Source organism: Indicator indicator, chromosome 9 (assembly GCF_027791375.1).
Source record: "Indicator indicator isolate 239-I01 chromosome 9, UM_Iind_1.1, whole genome shotgun sequence".
NCBI lineage: Eukaryota > Metazoa > Chordata > Aves > Piciformes > Indicatoridae > Indicator > Indicator indicator.
Genome location: NC_072018.1, coordinates 21,144,828 through 21,166,442, shown reverse-complemented (window position 1 = coordinate 21,166,442; position 21,615 = coordinate 21,144,828). Strand labels below are relative to the sequence as shown.

Below are 21,615 nucleotides of genomic sequence, written 5' to 3'. Positions count from 1 at the left end.
CCCTTCTCTAGATGCACTCCAGCACCTTAATGTCTTTTGTAGTGAGGGCCCCAAAACTGAACACAGTGCTCAAGGTGTGGCCTCACCAGTGCTGCGTACAGGGGCAAAATCACATCCCTGGTCCTGCTGGCCACACTATTCCAGATACAGGCCAGGATGCTGTTGGCCTTCTTGGCCACCTGGGCACACGGTGGCTCATATTCAGCCAGCTGTTGACCAACACTCCCCTTTATAATTGGGCAGTGTTTCAGCCACTCCAGGCTTCCCCAGGCTTGTAGTGTTGCATGGAGTTGTTGTGCCTTAAAACATGATGCCATCGCTGCAAAGTGAACCTTTTTATTTAGCACATCCTGTAAGGCTTTGCTTTACCCTTCCTGTTTGGCATCCTCCCACGATAAATCATTCCGGATTTGGAAGCAGAAATGGCAGATTCTTCACTTGTCAAACACCCATAATAATTCTGTCCCTGAAACAACAATGGCAGTCAGCCGTTCTTTAAGATGAAGTAGTCATTTCAATGACAATTTTGCCAATATTCTTGTTTTCTTCCATGCTCCTATGAGCCTCTGCAATCTCATGCAGAGGGTAAACACTGTCAACAGCTGGTTGGAGATGAGGGGAGGTTCCTCCGGAGAAATATGGCAGCACGTCTTCTGTGAAGGCTTTCACCAGCCTTTCCTTATACTGAGTTAAAAAGAAAAGCATTTTTAAGATTATTTTGAGTCATTTCATTTTCAGAGGTATCTCTAAGTACAGCATATAATATACGCACAGTTCTCTGAGAGACTGATATTTGCATAGTGAGACAGATGTGCATAGCTGACAGTTGTAAATTACAAACAAGAAGAAAACTTTTAGATTAATTATATTTTAATTGAATTAAATTCTCTTAACAAGTGTTATAAGCTCATTGCAGAACCATTTAAACTCAAACCGATAAAATTCTTGAGAATGTTATGTATTAGACCATGGTCAGAATGTATCTCAGGGCTCTGCACTGATCTTTTTCCATATCTGAGAATTTTCCACATAAAGTAATTTTTTCTTGATAATTTCTGGACATTCAAATAGCCTCAGTCTCTACCACACCCCAACTTGATTGAGTTGCCTGATGACTGGAGTTTTGCTTTTCTTAGGCCAAATCTTTAGATTATGACACACTAAAGTATATTAAGAGGTCCCAGGTATCATTCCTCTGATTTAGTAGTTGTAAAAGGGAAGCATTTAATGAAAATAGAAAATTGGAAGTTATAACTTAATTTAACAATGTTTTCCAAAGTATGTAGTAACAGTTCAAGGTGGTGCTTTTTTTGGTAATAATGCATTAGATTCTGCCTTAGCAGTGGTATCAAAAGAAAGCTCTCAAAACTGTCACTAATTTTAAGATCAAACTGTATATGCTGGTGATAGTTGTTACTTGCCTCCTTGTCTCGTGATCGTAATAGACTTGTATGGATGCTTGCTCTTTTGGAAAGCAGCCTTGCAAGCAAATCTCCATGTACTTCCCCTCCACTCAGTAATCCATAGATAATCCACCGGCCATCAGTACTCAGACATTTGAGATTCTTCTCCCAGTATGAGCCACCAACACAATCTAAAATAATATCTACTCCAGAACCTCAAGTAAAGACAGAAGGGATTTCAGCAGTGTAGTCAAGATGCATTAAAGGCAGGAGAATTTCAGACAAAACTAAAACCTGTTTCCTTATAGGTGAAGAATCAGCCCTGCAATTATTATTTAAATATTTCTACTGAAATTAGAAATTACCACAATGATTTGTAAGAAATTCTAGAATCAGGCAGAAAAGAAAAATCATTATATGTCTCCAGATGCAGACGCTGTCATAAACCATCCCAAGTGCTCAAAAAAGCTAACTTTTTGTAATGGGAAGAGAACTAAGTTTTCTGCCTGTATTCAAATACAAAGACAACTGCAAGGATTTGGTCCCATGATTCCTTGTGGAGGCGACAGTAACACAGGCACAATACTTAGTCCCCAAATAGACACTAAGCCAAACAGAGCTTGTGCAGAATGCAGAGCTCAGACAAACTAAGGAAAGAGAGATTCTTGGGCTGAACAGGCTGTTGGGATGTGCTAACAGTTAATACTTCCTTCACCAACTAAGGTAACAGCTGAAGCAGTGTATGTGCATACACGTGAGGAGGTACACACTCCTTCTCAAATCTGACTGTTCTTACCCTGAGTGAACTCCAAGACCTTTTCACTAAAATCTTCATTCTTGTAGTTAAATCCTGCAGCTGCTCCGGCATTTGCTGTGGCTTTCAGTTTCTCTTGAGTTCCTGCTGTCACAATGGGAATAGCTTTTGCCAGTTTTGAAAGCTGAATGGCTGCCATACCAACTCCACTGGCTCCAGCATGGATCAGCACTCTCTCACCCTTCTGTATTTTACCTGAAGGAGGATGCAAAGGAAGTGTTTACTCTTTTGGCATCACCTTTGGATTAAAATATCATAAGGGTGGAAAATACTGAAGAGGAAGCTGAAAGAGATGCACCTGAGTGGGCTTTGTTTACATCTTCATATCCTTCGTAAGAGAAACAATCCCAGAGCTAACACAGCTTGCAGTGTACTCACAGGACTCAATTTTACTGACTTCAGTGAAGTGACTTTAGCCCTGTCCAGTTTTGAGCATCCATGACCAAGCTGCTTAGGTGAGTGCAGTCAGACTTTCTGTATCAGGACTATCCACTGCCACCAAGAGAAAACACTCAAAGGATGTTAATAGTAAGAAATGAAGCACTCAGCAATGGAGAAATACCAGAAGTGCTGGGTAATGCTAAGGACCAGTTCTACCTTTAGTTTACCATCTACCATTTGCCCATACACATTTGTTTGTGTTCACACTGATTGCTACTGGAAGCGAAGCACCAAGTAGTCTTGGAGACATGATCCTTATTGACTAAAGACCCCCAGCAGGAACAGTGCTCAAAGCAAGTCTGCATTTTGGGTAGTGAGGAAAGTTACTGGTTTGTAAATCCCGTTCTTTAGTGAACCTTTTAGGTGCTACTGCTGAAGAGAACAGAAGAAGAGTATTTGTCAGCTAAGGGAAACCCTGGCAAGTGCTACAGTTAGTGCTTCTGTACCACATTTTCAAAACACAGAGTGTGATCTTATGTCTCTTTTAAATCAGCTCAGAGGAGATTTTGCCTACAACTAATGTCTCTGCAAAACCAAGTACAAGAAGATGTTGTCTACTATGAATTCACAGGCAATTAGTGAGAAAGTTCATGATATGGTCATGCTTGCAGAGAAGTCAAATCCTTGGAAGTAGGATGTGTTTTCACTTGTTTGGAGAACATCTAAGTTGTTTCAGGGTTTAGACTTAATGGAAATTATGATTCAAGATGAGAAATAAAAAAAAAAACCCAAACCTGACTATCTTTCCACATTCTGTTTGTACAATAAGCAGACTAAGTTGTGACTGGAGAGATGTGGTCAAGATTTCAGCATCTGAGTCTGGCATACTGGATTCTGACTCATGTGAATGGAATGACAGAGAAAAGGTTCTTCAAAGGCAAACAGCATTCAGATGGAGGCAACAAACAGAGGATTTCATAACAGGAAGACAAGCTGTTTTGGTAGGATAGATTTGAAAGTGCACTGCTCACCTACAAAATGCAGCAGCTGAAAGGCTGTTAACCAAGCTTCGGGAATGGCTGCAGCCTGGATAAAGGTCATATCACTGGGAACTGGCATCAGGTGGCCTTCGGGTACTGAAACGTATTCTGCCTGGCCACCTCCAGAGAGCAGAGCCATCACTGCATCACCAATCTTCCACTGACCCTTGCAGCCAGGTCCAAGCTCAACCACACTCCCAGCTGCTTCTAGGCCTAAAATATCACTTGCTCCTTTCGGGGGAGGGTACCTCCCTCTCCTCTAAAACAAAAGAAAGGAGAGGGCAAGGAAAGAAAAACCACACATCAATGAGTGCATGACCTGCAGTATTTTACTCATGTGCCTACCATCTAACTTCCTACTTAATCATGATATTACACTATGCAAATGTTGCAGTAATTTGAGGATCTTCCGTCCTCTGGTAACACTTTTTAATTCCTAAGCAAATTCAGTTTGTTGTGAAAACTCTTTGTCCAGGCCAGTCTAACCAGCATTATGGTCTCCAGTTGAAGAGCATGGCTTTCAGGTCAAATTAAAGCAGCTCAGACTTAACAATTTGAATGTAATTTTGTCCTGCTGAAACTGAGCCAGTGTAACATTTCATGTTTATCTGAAATGCCCAGAGAATGGTCTGAGCACCTGGAAAGACTGGAGCATGAGGTTTGCATCTTTTCTTGAAGCTCCCTTTCTATGCCACCCCAGCATTGCCATGACCCAGATAAAAACATTTATCTTCTGAATCAACAGACATACCTTCTTTCAGCCCTACAAACTCTTCCATCCAGGTGCTCACCAGGCCCAATCTCTTTTAACTCTCAAGATTTGTCAATACTTCAGACAGGGGCTTGAAAAATTGGTGACATTTTCAGGTGCATAAATCTGCTGAACATACACACACCTGGAGCAAATCAGCCCTATTCAGAGCGCTGGCAGAGACCTTCACAAGTACTTCTCCTTTTCCTGGATGTGGTTTCATCACTTCTTTCACATAGAGATTTTCTGGGCCTCCTGGGCAATCAAAATAGGCTGCCAACATTTTCTCTGTTAAAGTTAAAAAAAAAAAAAAAGTCACGCACACTTATGTGCAGCTGGAAGACCTCAGTAAATGTACCACAGACTGCACTCTGCAGATGGACAATGCAAACTGTGACATACTTTGAAGCTGTAAGAGGGGAGGGCTGCTGCAGAAAGACAAGGAATTACAATTCAATGACATATATAACATTGGGACACATAATGTCATTGTGAAAGCCATTTGACAAGCCATGAAGATCACCTTGCATCAAGCACAGGCTTTAACTCTGCACAGAGCCATGTATGGATTCAGCAATGCTGACCACCCACCCACCTTAACACACACACATGAAAATAACATCCTTTGCTCTCAACAGCTTGTATGTGCTCAACTGACTAAAGGACACAGGCCCTTAAAGTAGTTGACATGAATGGGATTTTAAACCCCTTACCCTATAGAGCCTTTATTTGACACTTCTAAAATCATCTAAGTGCTGCTTTATGATTCAGCCAGTGGACAATAACTTGAAGTTACTCAGAGGCACAATGGTGATCCAGTGCAAATGAAAGATAACAAATGGTTTTAAAAATCCCTATTTATTTCTCCTGCCTTGGCAGGTGATTCTTATGTGCCTGTTGTACCTGTCATTACTGCAGGAATCTTTCATGTAACTCCTCAGGCACAGCTCCTGGGCTCCTCTGTTAGCACCAGCAGGTGTTGAAATGGGCTGAGATGTCAAGCCTCCTCCTGCCTGGCAAAATCAGATCTAGAACAGTCTTCCCTTTGCCCCCTGGGTGCTGGGTGAAAGGAGATGAGAAGAAAGAATCACAACAGGAGCAACTGCATCCCTTCCTGAGAGCTGGTACTATACTGAATACAGCATAGGGCTGCTCCTAAAGGTGTGTGCAGGGTGGGCTGCAAGCCAGAGAGTCCCCCAATAAACAGCATCATGTGACAGGCCACCACTGTAAAAATCACTTGCATTATGATATCTGCACAGGAGAAGCTAAGTGCATACTTAACTGTTTGTGGTAAGACTGCAAATGCAGAATGATAAACACTTTGAAACCCCAGGAATGCAAATCCCTACGGGGTGGTGCTCTGTGGCTGTTTTACAGTGAACAAACACTTGCAGTTATTCATACAAAATGTAACTTAAAGGCTTTTCTTCCAGGCACTGGCCCTTTATTTGTTGTTTTCAGCTGAACTGTTTAGTCCAGGCACACAAAATTTGTCTGTATTAGCACAAAGATTTAATGCAAAGCCCACCAGATACCACCCCATAACAGATGCTTCTGCTCTCTTAATTGTGTCCAAATATAGTCAACTAAAAATAAGATGCAAAAGAAGCTTTTGTCCCTCTTACAACACAGTTTACTAACCTGCATTTTTAGGTCTTTGCTGCAAGAAGTAGACCCACAAAAATATGTTAAAGAAATACAGTGAGGGTTCAAATGTCTGCATTGCTTTCAGATGTGCAGAAAACCACAGGAACTGAAAAATAATTTTTCAACCAATCACGACAACTTCAAACTGTCAGATCTGCCAGCAGTAGCCAAAACAACAATTTAAAGAAGTTATGTGATTCCTTAGCACAATTTGTCTCACCTTTTTCCTGTAATGGAGGTTGTTCTGTGCAATAGGAACAAACTCTGTCCTTAGGCACAGACTCTGATCCCAGTTCCTCATCTCCCACCCCTGCGCTTGCTATCAGCCATTCCCATGCAAGCCAAGGGGTGGAACAGGGTGAGGTTGTGTTTTACTGTGGAGGGATAGATATGAACAGAGTCAGAAACATTAGTACCTCTCATTACAATTTCTGGCCATAGACCTGGTTCATTCCTTGGATTGAGGCAAAAACCTACTCTCTGCTTTGGCACTGAGGCAGAGATCTGCTGCTCCCCCCAGCACACAGAGAGGTTTGGTCTGATGTCTCTGCTGTGCCAATTGAACACATGCGTAGTTGTGTGTTCTCAGGCAGAGCACTGAACTGCTGCCTTCGTTTCTGAACTCTGAGATTTACTGAAGCTGCACTAAGGGCACGTGAGGTGTGACGTTCCTTATGCTTTTTGTTCACCTGAGGAGGCTTTCTTGTGCCCTTGTGCCCATTAAGACATCAGTGCTCAAAGTTTACTGGTTCATGTCCACCAGCCTGGTGCATTTCTACCTGTTTTAGCCACCTGACCGTATCTCTGCATTGAGTTTTGCAGTTTCCCCTAGAGGGACAAGGGTCAAATCATGCCCTTCTGTGTTCTAGTCACTGACCCTTCAGTATATGAGCGTTGTCATGGAATAAGACTGACACTTCAGGGTATTTTAAAGTGATCAATCATATGTCTGTCCATGTGTGGGATTCTTCTGTGAATTTTTTTGCCATGAATTTTGAGATACTTGGGTTCAGGCTTTTAAACCCTTCTTTGAAACTAAACTAATTTGGAATCAAATGTAGCTAAAATTAATTTTGTTCTCATTGACTCCAAAAGCTAGTAACTGATTTGTTTCTGCAGATTAGAAGATCATGGAGCCTGGTCTTTTGGAGACTGCTCTTCATCTGGTAGTGTAGTCAGAGCCTCAGCTGTTCCCTGTACAGTAATAGGTTTGCTCAAATGTGGATTCTTTCATGTGTTACAGTACACAGTCTGATTCAACCTTGGTAGTGACATTGTCCTCCCTCTCTAGTCCTTCCAGAAATTCGCAATCCACTACAATTCAAAATAACTTTCTATAGCAGTCATTGACAATGCAAACAGACATGCTGAAAATCAGTTTTATTTGTAACACTGAAAGATGGTCACACTGACAACCTGTTAATGTAACGGTTTCCTTTGCCCCTTGTGTCTGTGGTGCCACACATAGCTTTCATACTCAGAGATGTTTCTTGCTTAGGGAGATTATTACTTTTCTTATCTGGAAATGGGCTAAAAGACAATGTTAGAAAGATTGAGCAGAGCATCTTAAATCAAATCTTGGAGACATTACTTTGAATTCAGTTAAGAAACTTAGATTATAGACACGCAGGGCAGTCCTCTTATGGAGAGTGAGCCCTCAAGTGTTCTTGAAAGAAAAAAAAACAGAAGAAAACTCAGCAGTTGAAATGTTGTAAATCAGTTTCTTATTTAAACCGGACAATGCTTCAAACATCTGTACCATAGCTCCTCATGAGCAGTCTTTCTGAGGTTGCTGAAGCTCAAGTTTTCTGCTGAGTCAGGTGCCCTTCTCTCTAAAGTAATCCCCTGTAATAACAGAAGAAAATAAATGAGCAAATAAATAAATCAACAATAAAAATCATATGCAGAATTGCTGTAGTGGCAACCAGGCTCAAATCCACCTCAGACTATGTTGTACTTCAAGCAAGACAGCTGCATTTCCATCTGAAAACGAAAAATACTGGTATCTGTATTCATGGGGCATTATCTGGTTTAAAGAATAAACACTGAGGACTTTAAAGCATTTTCAGAAATCTCTTCTAACATGTGAATAAAAGCTGCTTTGCTTTCTATTTGCAAAGAATAATCCAGAACAACAAGAATAAACCCCAGAAAATACATACTGTCAAAACCACTGCAGATCTGACCCTGGAAACACTTAGACCTCTGACTTTGCTTAGAAACAGTGGCCAATTACAGACAGTGTGACTATTTTTGAGACCAAATAAATTGTTACAGGATTTTGCAAGTGCTGGCATTTTTTCCTGTCCCCCAACTTCACACTCTCTGTCTTTCCCTCATGGCAGCAAAGAAACTACTATCAGCTGTGATATGGCTCCTGAATTCACTGCTGAGCCAGCGGGACAGACCTGGGACTAAATAATACAGTGGCAGCTTTTGGATCTGCTCAAGCTGCATTTGTAGCACTGCAGAAAAAGATTTGGATAGAGCTAGTCTGAAATTAGTGTAACATATAAGGCCCAGTTCTTAGATTAGGATGGAAACAATCCCTTGAAAACACTCCATAACTGGAAGGACTACTCTGCTTTGGTGGTATTTCATACCCATTTTGATCCAGTAATTAAAAACTCCTATTAATGTTACTCGGATGGGAAATCTGTCTGTTCCTCAGTTCATAGCCCAGCACATAATATCCCTCAACATTTCTATAAGTTTAAGTCAATTTGAGGAGGGATTTAGACTATGTACCAGCTTCAGGAAAGATCAAACATTACAGCGGTTTGCTGAAAACCACTCTCAAAGCCATGGGAGGGTGGATCTTGGAATTTAATGTTGGGGGGAATTTTTCAACCCACCACATTCAAGGAAGAATTTTTTTAAAGTGAGGGTGGTTAAACACTGTCACAGGTTGCCCAGAGTGGTGGTAGATGCCCTATCCCTGGAAACATTCCAGGTCAGGTTGAATGGGGCTCTGAGCAAGCTGATCTATTGGAAGATGTCCCTGCTCACCATAAGGAGGTTGGACTAGCTGACCTTTAAAGTCCCTTCTAATCTAAAGTATTCTGTGGTTCTATAATAATGTGCTGGCTATGCATGTCAGTGGCAAAGACCTACAACACCTGATCTCCACTAGAGCCATCACAGCTGCTAAATAAGACATGGATGAGGCAGAACCATGTTTGAAGCACAATAAAACAGAGGCTCAACTTGCTATAAGACACTGCCAAAAACTGTGGCAAATGATTAGAGAAAGCAGAACATAACATAAAACATTGTGAGGTTGCTCTGATAGTTGAGGCTGAGAGGAACACAGAAAAGACAACACAGGCAGTCCACTTTCCCTCTTCTCCTGGCCTGTGTGCAGGCAGATGCGTTTTGGTTAAACACAGTGCAGGAGCTGTGAAGTATGAAGAAGTGGAGGCTGCAGTAGAGGCCTGTCTCTGCCAGCCTGGCACCAAGCACAGACCCACCAGCCAATAACCAGGCATTCTGAAGGCTCAGCAGGCACATTTGTTCTAATACCTGCATTACAGTCTCTAAAAATCTTGTTCTCAATCATAGTTTTTTAAACTGTGAAAACTTTTTGAAAAAGGTCTGATGAAAAATGTGTTACTGAGAGTCTTACACCTCCTGCCAGCTTATATCCCAAAACACAAATTCATTCCATCTACTTTTGGGCACCTAAACGAGGAACAAAAGCTACAAGCACAGTAGGCCTATGATTTTATTCCTTTTCAGTGAAAAGAGGAGGGCATATCCATAGATTATTGCTCTACAAAATATTCCTTAGAAATTCTTTACAGTTGTGCCTAGGGTGAAAATCAAGGTTATTCTGGGAATCTGCTCTTGTGCACTGTATCCATTTGGATGATGTGATAAAATGAGTGCATCCTTGATATGGAGTCAGACGGGTGGGAACGTCTATCCACGACCACCGGAGTCCGGAGGAGGGCGCTCGCGTTCGGGTTGCCAAGGCAGCGAGGGACGCTGGAAGGTCGAGCGCGGAGGGATCTAGGCCTGCTTCCGCCCTGCCTCGCCCAGCCGCTGCCCAGGACGGGTACTGGTGGGTGGTGGTCCTACAGCCGGGCAGTCGGATTGTTGTCTTAACGGGCTGGCCCTCCTGCTCCTGAGAGGTTGGGGTGATGAGGATCAGGACTATTTTTTCGGGCGGAAAGACACAGAGAGACTGAGTGAGAGCCTTGAGAGCCCCAGGCTCGGGGCGCGGTGTCATCGTGCCCGCGGCTGGGTTGCGCTCTGCAGCACGGCGGTTTTCATCACAACTGCTTTTTGCCTGCCCTGGCGCCTCTCGGAACCTCGCCGGAGCCGGTGAGGGGACCCCAGCACGGAGGCGTGCCGAGAGGGGAGTGTGGGGCTCTGTTGCCTGCCCTCGGCTCCCCTCGAGATTGCGGAACTCGCCTCGGGGCTGGGCAGGGTGCGGGGCAGGCTGGGCTTTACCCTCTCCCCTGTGTTGCTCCTACCTCTGCCTCCGCGCTGGAGGGACCAGACCAGGCTCGGACGTGTACACGTTGTCTGTTGGGTTAGCGTTTGCAAACTACGAGGTTCTAGCGCCTGAGAGAATCGGAGGGGGTCTGTAAAGGCAGCGAGATGTGCTTGTGTGAATTTTAGTAGATGGGTGTTTGGGGGCGAACGTTCTGCTTTGCTGAACAGGACTCACGAGGCAAGAGAAATCTGTCTTTAAAAAAAATTACTGATAAAAAACTGTACTGACAGCAGGGTAGGATGCAGGTGTATCTAGGAAGAAATTTTAGGCAGCTGGTGTCTCCTTATAAGTGAGCCCCGTGTTTGCCAACCACGGAGAGATGGCATCTTGTAGAAAGAATCCAAAAGAAAATATTAAGATTCAGTGGCAGCTTTAGTTATAAAACTGAGGGGGGAAAAAAATCACAGAGACTTTATCCCACGTGATTTCTTCAAGGCAGATTGCCACAGCAGGTATTTTTTCTAAGTTTGGTCTGTTTCTTTCTTCTGGGGTCCTAGTCTTTTGTAATGAGAGCAAACATATCCTTTGCTGTCTGCTCACAGCAAGGTGCAGTCTTGCTTTGTAATATGAAGATGGAGTCTTAATACTAGTTACTGAAAACAGATGAAAGTGAGCCTAGTGGGGGGTTTATTTATTTTGTAAACTTAGAAACTCTAAAAATGGTATTTTCTTATGCTTGTCTGGGTATTTGTAGCATTTATCTCTCAGAAGAACAAAACTGTTTGAGTGGAAGGAAATCTGCAAAAGGTGGCCTGAAACCAGAGCCTCAGACACCTCTGCAGATAGGCTGGATATATTGCTCATAGGAAAGTATGCTGACTTGTCTAATAACCAAGTTTGTAGCACCTGAAGTTCTTCAGTCTTCGCTGTTTCCCCAGTTATTTTATATGGGAAATTTAGTGCTGATCAGGGTGCACTAGGTAATATAGTGCACAGCCTCCTCCACAGGTCATCACAGGATGAAGAATAAAATGTGAGAGTCTTCCCCTACTCCTCAGACCAGAAGGTTGGATATGCTTTGCAGCGTTTTCTGGAGCTTAGTATACTTGGGCTGTCTGGAAAAAGGGGAGATTGTTTTCAGAGCAGGGGACCTCTCACAAGGAATACCACCTTCCATGTCAGGCACAGGCTCTGCAGAAGCCACAATGCACATGAAGATTTTTTGTGTGTGTCTACATTTCCAGATGAAGAGAGGCAGGGTGCCTGCTTTCCAAACTATGTAGTGATGTCTAATTATAAGCCCCTGTTTTGCATCGTGTCTTTTGTCCCCTCTGTACAAAGAAGGCAGGAAATTGTTCTAGAGGATGTGCTCATTAGCCAAATCCACAATGCCAAGGCTAGTGTGGATTTTGGGGTTTGGGAGCTGCCTTACAGGGGCTGAAAAATACACAGTAGAGGATTGGGATGTTGTGACATATTCCACTGCGAATCCTTTAGTTTGCCTTGTGTCTGATGCAGAAGAGAAGGAAAGTCCTTAATACCACATGCATTACTTAAACTTTTTTCCTTTCTTTGGTTTGTCCTGCATTGCATGGCAGAAGTGTGGATTTTTCTTTTCTAGGAGCAGTTATAGGGAAGGATATGAGCCTGCAAATTTGAGGAAGGAAATTTCAAAATGTGGCTGGGCAAGGAAGGTCCTGAGCAATCTTGTCTGTGAGGCCAGCTGTTTTCCAGACAGGCAGTGGGATCAGATGACCTCCAGAGGTCCTTTCCAGCACAGGCTTTGACTGAAAGTCAAAAAAAGATAGGAAAGTATTTCTGTGAGGAGGCAGGAATAGCCAGGTAGATGTGTCTATCAGTGAGTAAGAGCAGGGAGTATGAAATGAAACAAAGATGTAGATTAAAGACTTCACCTTGAACCGATGGTAAGAGATTTGTATCTGTTGTCTAGAGAGGTCAGTTGGGAGTCAGATAGTATCACTGAAATACTAGGTTGCTGTAAAGGGCATTTTGCCTCTATGGTTCTGCTGTCTCTCTCATAAATCAGTCCTGCTCGTACAGTAGAGGAGGTGGAATTTCCTGTCTGGAGCTCAGAGTTAGTGCTTCAGCATAATCTCTGTCTGGTAGAACTAAGTTTAAAACCCACTAAAATGCAACCATCCCTGTGATGGAATGTAGCAATTATTTGAAAGTAACTCCAATGTAATTGAAAAAGGCTCAAAGGAAAGAAGTGCAAGAAAGAAGGTAGAACTTGGTAACTTTGAATGTTTCCAAAATTCTTGTCGGCTTTGAAATAATTTGTCAATCAGTTTGTTCTTTGAAACAAAATGTACCATATGTTTCTTGTGGAGATGAGGACAGATAGTTGCTGTCAGAGGAAGTACCTGGCTGTAAACTTGGTACTTCATCTCCCTCAGTTTAACTTGCTGTGACACGGAAGTGCCGCTGAATGTGATCAGATAGAATTCCTTTAGAGATGTGTTGTTTGGCTGGAATTGTAGAAAAAAACTAGGGTTTTGGTGTTCATATAATAATTGTATATGTTTTTGAACCTTTTAATGCTTCTCCCAGAACAGTCCAACAATGCATGTTGTAAATAGCTCAGATACTGCCTGGCTTCTAAACCTTAATTGTTCAAGACCTATGAGAGAACATGATCAGCAAATGCCTTGGCAGGTGAGTGCCTCTCCACGTTCTACCACCAAGAGCCAAAATTCAGGACACAGGAAACCAATATCTGTAACTGGGATCTCAGAATATTTGGGTGTAATTGAATTCCTCACTTGGAGCTGGCCACCTAATAATACCCACTGAAGTTCTAGACAGTGATCTGGTCTGTCTGTCTGCTTCCCAGACTGCTGTCCCCAAAATATGCCTGAATTCCTTAGTGACTCCTGCTTCGCAGTAATGTGTCTGTGCTTTTGGCCTTCTCCTAGGTGTGCTGAGAAGTGTGCATTACAGGGAGATGTGTGTGCTCTGTCCTTCTGTCAGCTTGCTGTAGATTGAGGCTGTCTAGCACCCAAGTAGCAGGTGACTCTTCCATACGAAGGCAGAAGTTCATGCTGGTCAGCAGTGTTATACATCCAGAAATGATGCTGCAGCCTGTCTTATGTCTTCATGAGTGGGCTGCTGACTCAGTCAGCAGCAGTCTGATGGCACAAGAGGTGCTTAAACTGTGAGTGGGTAGAATGGAACATCTCTTCCTTTTGTTTCTTTTGTTTTTCTCTTACTTTCACAGTCTCTTCAAATAAGCATGCTCAAACCATCACAATCATAGCTCTAAACTGGAATATCCCAATCTCCGTTCTTTAATCTGCTCACATTTTCCCTCTCCTATCCTGAAGTGTTCCTCAGAACTGCTGAGGCATCTCTAAAGAATCTTTCTACACCTTTACTCTCAGTAGAGATCAATCCACGCTACACGAATAGCAATCAAATAGTTGTCCCTTTTCCATGTAGCTCCTTGAGAAGAGGTAGCTTCTTTCTGCCTTCATTGGACACATGTGAGCAACAGTGGTAAGGAACAAGTGGTGGTGTAGTCACAGTGAGGAGTGACCAAGGAGTTTTGGGTGGTCTAGTCCTGCTGAACATGTACATTCCAGTTCTTTAAGCATTCTTCTGTTGCTACATTTAGCTTAACTGTTGAGAGCAAGTCTTGCTGGGATTTGTGTGCCTGTGCTGTTCTGCCAGCAGGGTTATGGTATGCCATGCTCTTCATCACAACAAAAGTAATTCTTTTGATTTCAAGGGTAATTCTAAGTCTTGCTTTTACTAAATGTGTTCTTTTGATGTTTTGTTAGGCAGCACCTAATGAAAGTCAAGACATCATTGCTTCTGTTCAGTCCATCTTGGACAGAGAAAATTATTTTGTGAGGGTAAGAAGTAGTGTCTCTTTGCTGTGTGCTTTCCTGCGTGTCAATGTTTTCTGTCCCCATCAGTGATTCATGAGAAAATGTCAACTCTATTCTTGAAAAACTAAGTTCAGAAGTATGAATGTCTTGCCTCTTCAGTCTCCTTGGGATTGGACTGAAATGGTAGCCCTAAATATGAGCTTAGGAATCATCTGTCTTTGGTGACTTACCTGTCTGTTTGCACCTAACTTGTGTTCTGTGAGTGTGGTTGGATGGTGACAGGGGACTTGTGAGTAAAAGGCAGGAGAGCTGATCTGATCTAGCAGGATGCTGCTGCTGCTGCAGGGAAAAGGTCCTTCTGCTGCTGCCTGTCTTGCACAGACCCCTACTCTGATAAGAGAAAGTGAATGATTTTCCTCTAATCTTGCACTACAGCTTTAAAAATTAGTCTGAATGCCATAGCTCATGCAAGACAGAGCTTGGAAACAAATTGTGGGAAGTGGAGAGGGAGGAACAAAAAGAAGGGCTGGAAAGCAGGGCCTTTGCAGCAGAGACCAGTCAGATCAGGTCAGCCAAGCTGTGTAGCTTCACCTGTGGACCCTTTAATGTGGTTGTATGATTTTATTTTCTATTTAGGAGGTGGACAGGTATTTGAGACACAATGATTTCTTAAATCTGAGAAAGAAGGAGATGCTGTACAAGAAATGGCTTGAGGATGTTTCAGAGCCATTGCTGCAGAAAATTGAGGACAAAATGGACAGCCAGTCAAGCGAAGAAATACGCAAAAGGAAGGAAGAACAACTCTCTCTCTATTTAAACCATTGTAAAAAGAAGGTATCAACAAGAAGTGAATTTCTGTCATGGGGAGGGTTGCCTGCAGAGGGTTGTGGGCAAGATTGGGGTTCTAGTGGTTACTTGCTGCTCAGCTGAGTAGCCTGGAGTTCACATGCAGCCTCTGTAACTTACTCTTTTCAAGGGCTTCGATGATGGTGACGTGTTGTTACAGCTGTTTAAGTTCATCATCAGAAACCAATAATAGCATTGTTTGGTACAGTGAGCACATGCTGGGGTGTGCATATGCTAAGACACCATATTGTATAGCAGATTTCCTTCTCTGAGCTGGACCCTTTAGGGCAAAAAACCTTGAGCTCTGTCAGCTGAAACCAGTGCTGAGCCTGTGACCAGGAAGGGGACCACACTCATGTCTCAAGATTTCAGCTAAAGCAGCAGTACTGCAGTATGTTGGCAGAGCATGAGTGAAAGTTTTGTGGCGTTGGATGGTACTGATCAAGCTTTATAAGAGAAAAAAGCTGAGAACAGGGAGTCACAAACAGTTTTCTGAAGTCTTCATGAAGGTGAGTAGACCAAACTCATGGATTCTCTAGTTCTGTGTGGTTTTGTACTGATAAAATTTGCAGTCACTGTAGGAGATGCTGGCTTTGTTGCTTTTGCTCTGAATTTCACACTGCTGGTTAAGTATCAGACCCCATGATTCAACTTTCTACATCTTAGGAGCAGATTTACAGAGCAGTAAGAGCAGTTACGTTATCTGCCACATATAGAATAATATTTTATATGGAACAGGCTTTTGTTGGCAGTGGAAACCACTGCACAGTTGAGTTATGAGACTGTAACTAATCTCCCCATCCAGAAATGAAAATGCCATGGGAACTGTGTTGTTTTAATGACAGCAAATGATCTCTTTTTCAAAGGTCTGATATGAAAGACCCATGTGTTCCAGTGATCTGCTTCTTTGTGGGACTTTTGCCTTAAATCTACCTCCTGTTCACCCCCATGCTCACCTCCTCCTTACCCCCATGGACTGTAGATGCATGATGAGATGATCAGTGTAATGTAAAGATGGCCACAATGCTTCTTTTCTTCTAGCACTGGCAGAAGTGCTACACTGCAGCCTGCAAGGAAGGGGAAGTTTCCCTGACCCAAGTTGCTGCTGTGTTAGCCACAACTCAGCTTCTGGTAGACTAGGAGATTTTAGATACTGTCTGCTGAAGTGCTGCAGACTGAGAGCCTTCTGAGTTCTTTGTAAGAGGAGGCTGTTGCTCTGCTTTCTGCCAAGGGTTGTGTGAGTGATAAGACAGCAATTGCACAAAGGGATCAAACACAGGGGTGCTGCACAACATCTGGCACGATCGACTGAGGTCTCAGTACGTATTGTAGTGGTCTGACATGTAATAACAAGCCAAGGGGTGGCACTAAAAGTCTGCAAATTGAGGCACGTTAGGGCTTGAAGCTTTCCAGGGACAGAAACAGGGGATGGTGAGTGGGGTTGCTGCTTGCTGTCTGAAGAACTGCCAGATCCTGGGGAGCAGAGGCCGCTGCAGAGGCAGCAGTGTTCATGCTGAGCAGTAGCTGAAGCCCCATAGAGTGCCCAGGTACCCACCGAGTGTCTGGGAACAGCACAGACCCTTTGGGACCTGACTCACTTGCCAGACCTTCAACACAGTGACTTCTTAAACCTACTGCAGATTATAGGCATGAGGTGTAGGGTGACAGGTTGGACTCGATGATCCTTGAGATCTCTTCCAACCTTCTTGATTCTTGATTCTCTTTTGGGTTTGGACTTGTCTTGCAGTGCTCCTGAACTGTTCAGGTTAAAGTATGATTCTTCCAACTTTCAACTTGGAATCACATCCAAAGATGGCCAAAAAGAACTTTTATGGGCTGAGACCCAGGCCATGAGCTGAATGCTCTTTTTATTTTGTGGGATCCCTAGAGAATCACCTTCACAAAGAAACTCAAAAACTTAATTTCCAAGGTTTTGGAGAAATGACTGAGTAGTAGGGAGAAGTATTTGATATGCCTGCCCTGTTCTTGCTGTCACTTTTGGCCTCTGTTTTTTTTTCTTTTTTGTTGTTGTTGTCATCGTTTGCATTTGTTGGCTTTCATTGTTTCGGTTTTTTTAAATTCTGTGGTTTGTGTTCTCATCTGTACAGCTCTTATTTCATGTGATTCAGGGAAGTCCTGTCTTACTGGTTGTAAATGGGGCATTATAACTTGAAGACAGAAGGTTGTCATTCACCTTTCTCAGAATCAGGCTTGATCACCATGTCAGCCTCAGTCTCTATCCAGCTTCTTGGTAGTCTGTTTGGTCTGGTGGTATCTGTTGTAAATGGTGGTACTTGCTTTTCCCCTGCTAACTCTGGTCATAGGGAACTTGAATTGCAGAATATGAAATTTCTTGTAGGCAGAGTTCTTGATGAGATGGAACTGTGGTCTGGACCATTAGGTATGGTTCAGGTCTTTACTCCTATATATAGATAGAAAAGCAAGCTCATGACCAGGACTTGGAGTTTACATCTTGCAGACCAGTGACTTGCCTAGGGCCGTGGGTGGTGGGGGCTCAATCACTTCTTTTGTTTTCTTTTTTTTTTTTCTGTTTCCTTCTCTGCCAAAACAGTTTCCTTTGAGCAAAATTTCCATTTTTCTTGACTGCCCTAGTTATGATTGGCCTTTTAGTCTGTAACTATTCCTGGATGCTTCTTGGAAGCATTTCTTATGTATTTATGCCAATGATAAATTAACATAGATGAAGGAATGTTCCTGTTATGCTTCAGACATCTTTCTTCTGAGGTGCATGGTGTGAAAATTTGGGAGTTCTTTTTTCTGCTACTTCTGGTGCTGTGTTCATACCATGCCTGGCTGTGCAACACAAGCTGGCTGCTGTCTCCCTGGTTTATCAATAACAGCTTCTGAGACCTGATCGACTACCTGCTTCTCCCATAGGGCTATGCGACTTTGGAAGCTTACGACCCATCAGAGTACAATCCGCTCTTCCTGAAGACATGCACAGACTGCTGGAAGGTGTGATGGTTACTTACACTGAGAGGTTTAGAGGCACTCTTTGACCTGCAGGAAGTCAGTGGTTAGAGGGTACAGAGCATGTTACTGATGTGCTGCTGTGGGGCATAGAGCAATGCATTCTAGTTTTATTAATTGAACAAATATGGTCCCCATTCTTACTGCAATTAAGACCAAGGTTGTTTGAAAATTATTTTCACAGGGAACATGGTTTGGAGCCATACTAAGCCCAGTTTTGGAGGCAGTAGGCAATGGGAGGGGGTGAGGTTCGTTTTCCTCATCTCAAATTTGTTGTGGCAGTGTGGAAAGTGTCCTATCTAAGGAGGGTTGGTGAGTTCCCAGGCAAGCTGGGTGTGTGCTCAGTAAAAGTAAAGAATCTAACAGTTCAGATGATGCTTACAGAAGCTCACTCAAATGCACCAGACTTGGGTAATGTGATAGAAGAGTTAGGACTGTGGCACGAATCTATGAAGTGCAGCTCTTTAAATCCCTTCTGGATGTAAGTCCTTAGCAGCTGTGGGGAGTGAGCTGATACTTCATTACAGTGTGCCATGCAGGGTTCATCAGCTGCTTCCAGGAGATCAGATCTTCTATCTATGATCTAACTTTGTGACAGAGTTGTTGAATATGTTATGGCCTCTCTGAGGAGTGGAGATGCTCAGTGTTTCTCAGGCCACTCAGGTCTTGGCTTTATTAATAAAAAGTGAGGTTGATACTAACCAGGGGTACCTTGACAATCACCTGTTTGTGTCTCTTGAGACTTTCTGACAAAGTGCTTGTGTTGGTGCATGAGCATGAAAGAACTGTCTGTGTCACAGGTTTCAGTTCCAGCTTTACAGGATCCTCTGTTAGAAGGCATTCAAAGAAGGTTTATTGAGACAGGCATTATCAAGCAGTGTGAGACAGGTATTTGAAACAATTTGTGTCCTGTGGAAGTATTTCATACTGGGGGGCCATCCTTGCTTGTGACAGTAGATGCTCATAGGAAGCACTTGTTACTTTCCTGCTAGGAAGACCATACTCCACCAGAGAGCTGAACAAACTCAGTAAAGCAGAGCTGCCTCTGCTTCCACTAAGCCGGCAACGTATGGATGCAGTGGAGTGGCTGAAGATACCACACACCTACATTGCTAGTGATGTCCACAAAAAGAACAGGTAAGAGTTTTGCTTTTTTTTCCCCATGTACAGGCTGATTGGACTGAAAATGCAGTAGAGGTCAGTAATGGTGAACTGGAGCTGTGATGCAGATGCTTAAGCTTAAGAGAGCTTCAGGTGGCCTGCCTTGAGAGAGAAGTGTTTGGGTGACTGAAGAGTGGGGTTTTTTTCTATTATTTTTTAATTGTAATTTTTTTTTTTAAGTGTCCATGCTCTGATTCACCCTTTGAAAAAGAGCTCTTGAAAGCTCTCTGGTTCTGCCATTGCAGTGCATGACAATTTAGGGAACTCCTGCTCCCACTGACAAAAACATCAAGGCTGAGCTGGGAGCTCAGTGTCCTGCTGAACCAGGTCCTGCCCTTCCTGCAGTTTTCCTAGCCTAAGGCTTTGCTCCAGCACATTTACATCAGTTATGGGATAATGGCATGTTCTGGAAGGAAAACTGGTCACAACTATGGACATTTCCTGGAGTGACTCCATGTGGGGCAGAGCTCATGCAGAAAGCTGCAGCACTGGGTTACAGGAGCCTTCATGCTGCATGGACTGGCAATCCTTTTAACTTCTGTTTAAGGGCACAAAGTCGTGAGCCACCACAGACAGTGAGAGCTGATGATATAACCTGTCCTCTGGCTGACTGAAGTGGCAAGCACAGCCATCAGAAGGTACCAGCTGCAGAGTATGCTACATCTTCTGCCAAAGCAAGTGACAACAGGCCAGGGCTTCTGGCAAACTGCAATAAACTCATTGTCTTAAACACATGGCTCTGAAATACTTTTACCCAGCAGCCAAAGAAATGTGTGAGCTGCTGCTCTTGCTGTTTCAGGAGGTTTAACCTGAGCTCTGCCCTACAATGACAGTGTTGATGGTCTCTTTTACAGGGTGATGGAGGCTTTGTACTAAAGGAGATGAATATGGTGAGAAAAGTTAAAGAAGACTGGTAGATCCCTGTTCAGAGCAGTGCAGGATCCAGCTGATATCCCCAATCCTGGCAACGGCTCCAGCTCTGAGCCACTGTATTTCACATTACAAGGAGTGTAAATGGTAGCAGTGGGCAGAGGGAATGGACAAAGCTTGCAAAATTATAGCTACAGCTGTTGCAGTTCTGCATGAATCTGAAAGAGGTCACCTTGAGATTTGAGCACAAACCCCCCGCCCCTGCTTTGAATGAGAAGGAGGAGCTCCTGGCTATGCCTGTGGTTACCAACTGTGTACTGGAGAGCACTGATAAGGAAATGATTTGGTTTTGTTTGTTCATATCATTTATCAGAACTCCCACAGTGAATGTCTTGCAAAAAGTTATTTACAGAAAAATGTTAGGATCTACGAGGGTTTCAAAGGACTTTCTCCTCGAGGCAGTGTGCAAGCAGTAAATCAAACTTTAACATAATACGTAATTTAACTTAATCCATACTGCTTGCTCTGAGAGGGCAGGAAAGAGCTAGGGGAGAGGAGTTGGTAAATGTTCTTGTATAAACTTCTAGCACTCTTCAAAGAATCTGTGCTGTTAGTGTTCCACAAAGAGTTTCTCTTGTGCCAGTGTGGCCCAGTCTCCCTTGCTAGTGTGACTGTAGTAGCTCTGGTCTCAAAGCCTGCAAAGAGAATTGATCTCATGTTCAAGAAGCTCCAACCTCCCACTGTAGAGACACAATCTCTCAAGAATTGCCAAGATTTAACTTTATTTAGGATTAGAAATACTGAACCACAGAAAACTGTTAAAAGTAACAGAGGGTGCCTCAGCCCTGTAACAGATGACAATTGGGTGTGAAACTGTCAGGCAGCAGGAGGCATCGCTGCAGCCATGGGAAGCAAGGGCACAGGCTGCTCAGAATTGCATGCTGTGCTTTTTCAAGGCAGTGGAAGGAGACAGTAAATTGGTTACAATGTATCAAACCCTTTATAAACAAACTTTTTTGAACCATCCCTGATTTTGGTGCCAAGGGCAAGTTTTTCTTTCAAACAGTTTGGTGGTGGGATGACAGTTCCCCCAGAGCAAACCTTTTAAACTTGTAATAAAACTTCTACTGAATTTAATCACGTAAGGTTTTTTTTCCTTATTTCACATTCCCCTGTACAATAAAATATACTCTTTAAAAATCACTATGCATTAATAAACATCTGTAGACAAATTACATTAATATACTTTACTCTATATATACACGTTGGCAATGTCAAAGCTTCAAGATTCACAGGGAGGTCTGCAAGACCAAGGAAATGTACACAAATAACTTAAACATAGGAATAACAACAAAGGCCGAAGAGTATTTTTCCACATTATTGTGGCTCACAGTATTTGTAATATTTTTTTTTCTA

The 21,615-nt window shown here is 43.1% G+C and overlaps 2 protein-coding genes across 2 annotated transcripts; one reads left to right on the top strand and one right to left on the bottom strand.

The window, feature by feature from the left end:
- Nucleotides 1–495: 495 nt before the first annotated feature.
- On the bottom strand, nt 496–4,678 carry TP53I3 (tumor protein p53 inducible protein 3). The gene is made up of 5 exons (XM_054383782.1): nt 4,535–4,678; nt 3,630–3,897; nt 2,200–2,412; nt 1,422–1,618; nt 496–684 (listed from the first exon to the last, which is right to left on the bottom strand). Exons 1-5 carry the CDS (start codon nt 4,670–4,672, stop codon nt 496–498), a joined length of 1,005 nt encoding a protein of 334 aa, XP_054239757.1. The 5' UTR covers nt 4,673–4,678.
- Nucleotides 4,679–9,936: 5,258 nt separating this feature from the next.
- FAM228B (family with sequence similarity 228 member B) lies at nt 9,937–19,943 on the top strand. Its single transcript, XM_054383790.1, is given in 9 exon segments — nt 9,937–10,096; nt 11,235–11,261; nt 11,264–11,326; nt 14,285–14,355; nt 14,968–15,165; nt 18,076–18,153; nt 18,969–19,056; nt 19,161–19,305; nt 19,877–19,943. Coding segments are annotated over 9 exon segments (897 nt in total).
- The last annotated feature ends 1,672 nt before the right edge of the window (nt 19,944–21,615 follow it).

What these genes read in the sequence shown, in the direction of transcription:
- TP53I3 (XM_054383782.1), bottom strand. Translation starts at nt 4,672, where the DNA reads ATGTTGGCAGCCTATTTTGATTGCCCAGGAGGCCCAGAAAATCTCTAT. An exon ending in ATAGGGCTGATTTGCTCCAG is followed by an intron (nt 3,898 to 4,534) that starts GTGTGTGTATGT and finishes CTTTTGTTTTAG; the next exon opens with AGGAGAGGGAGGTACCCTCC. An exon ending in TCAGCTGCTGCATTTTGTAG is followed by an intron (nt 2,413 to 3,629) that starts GTGAGCAGTGCA and finishes ATCCTCCTTCAG; the next exon opens with GTAAAATACAGAAGGGTGAG.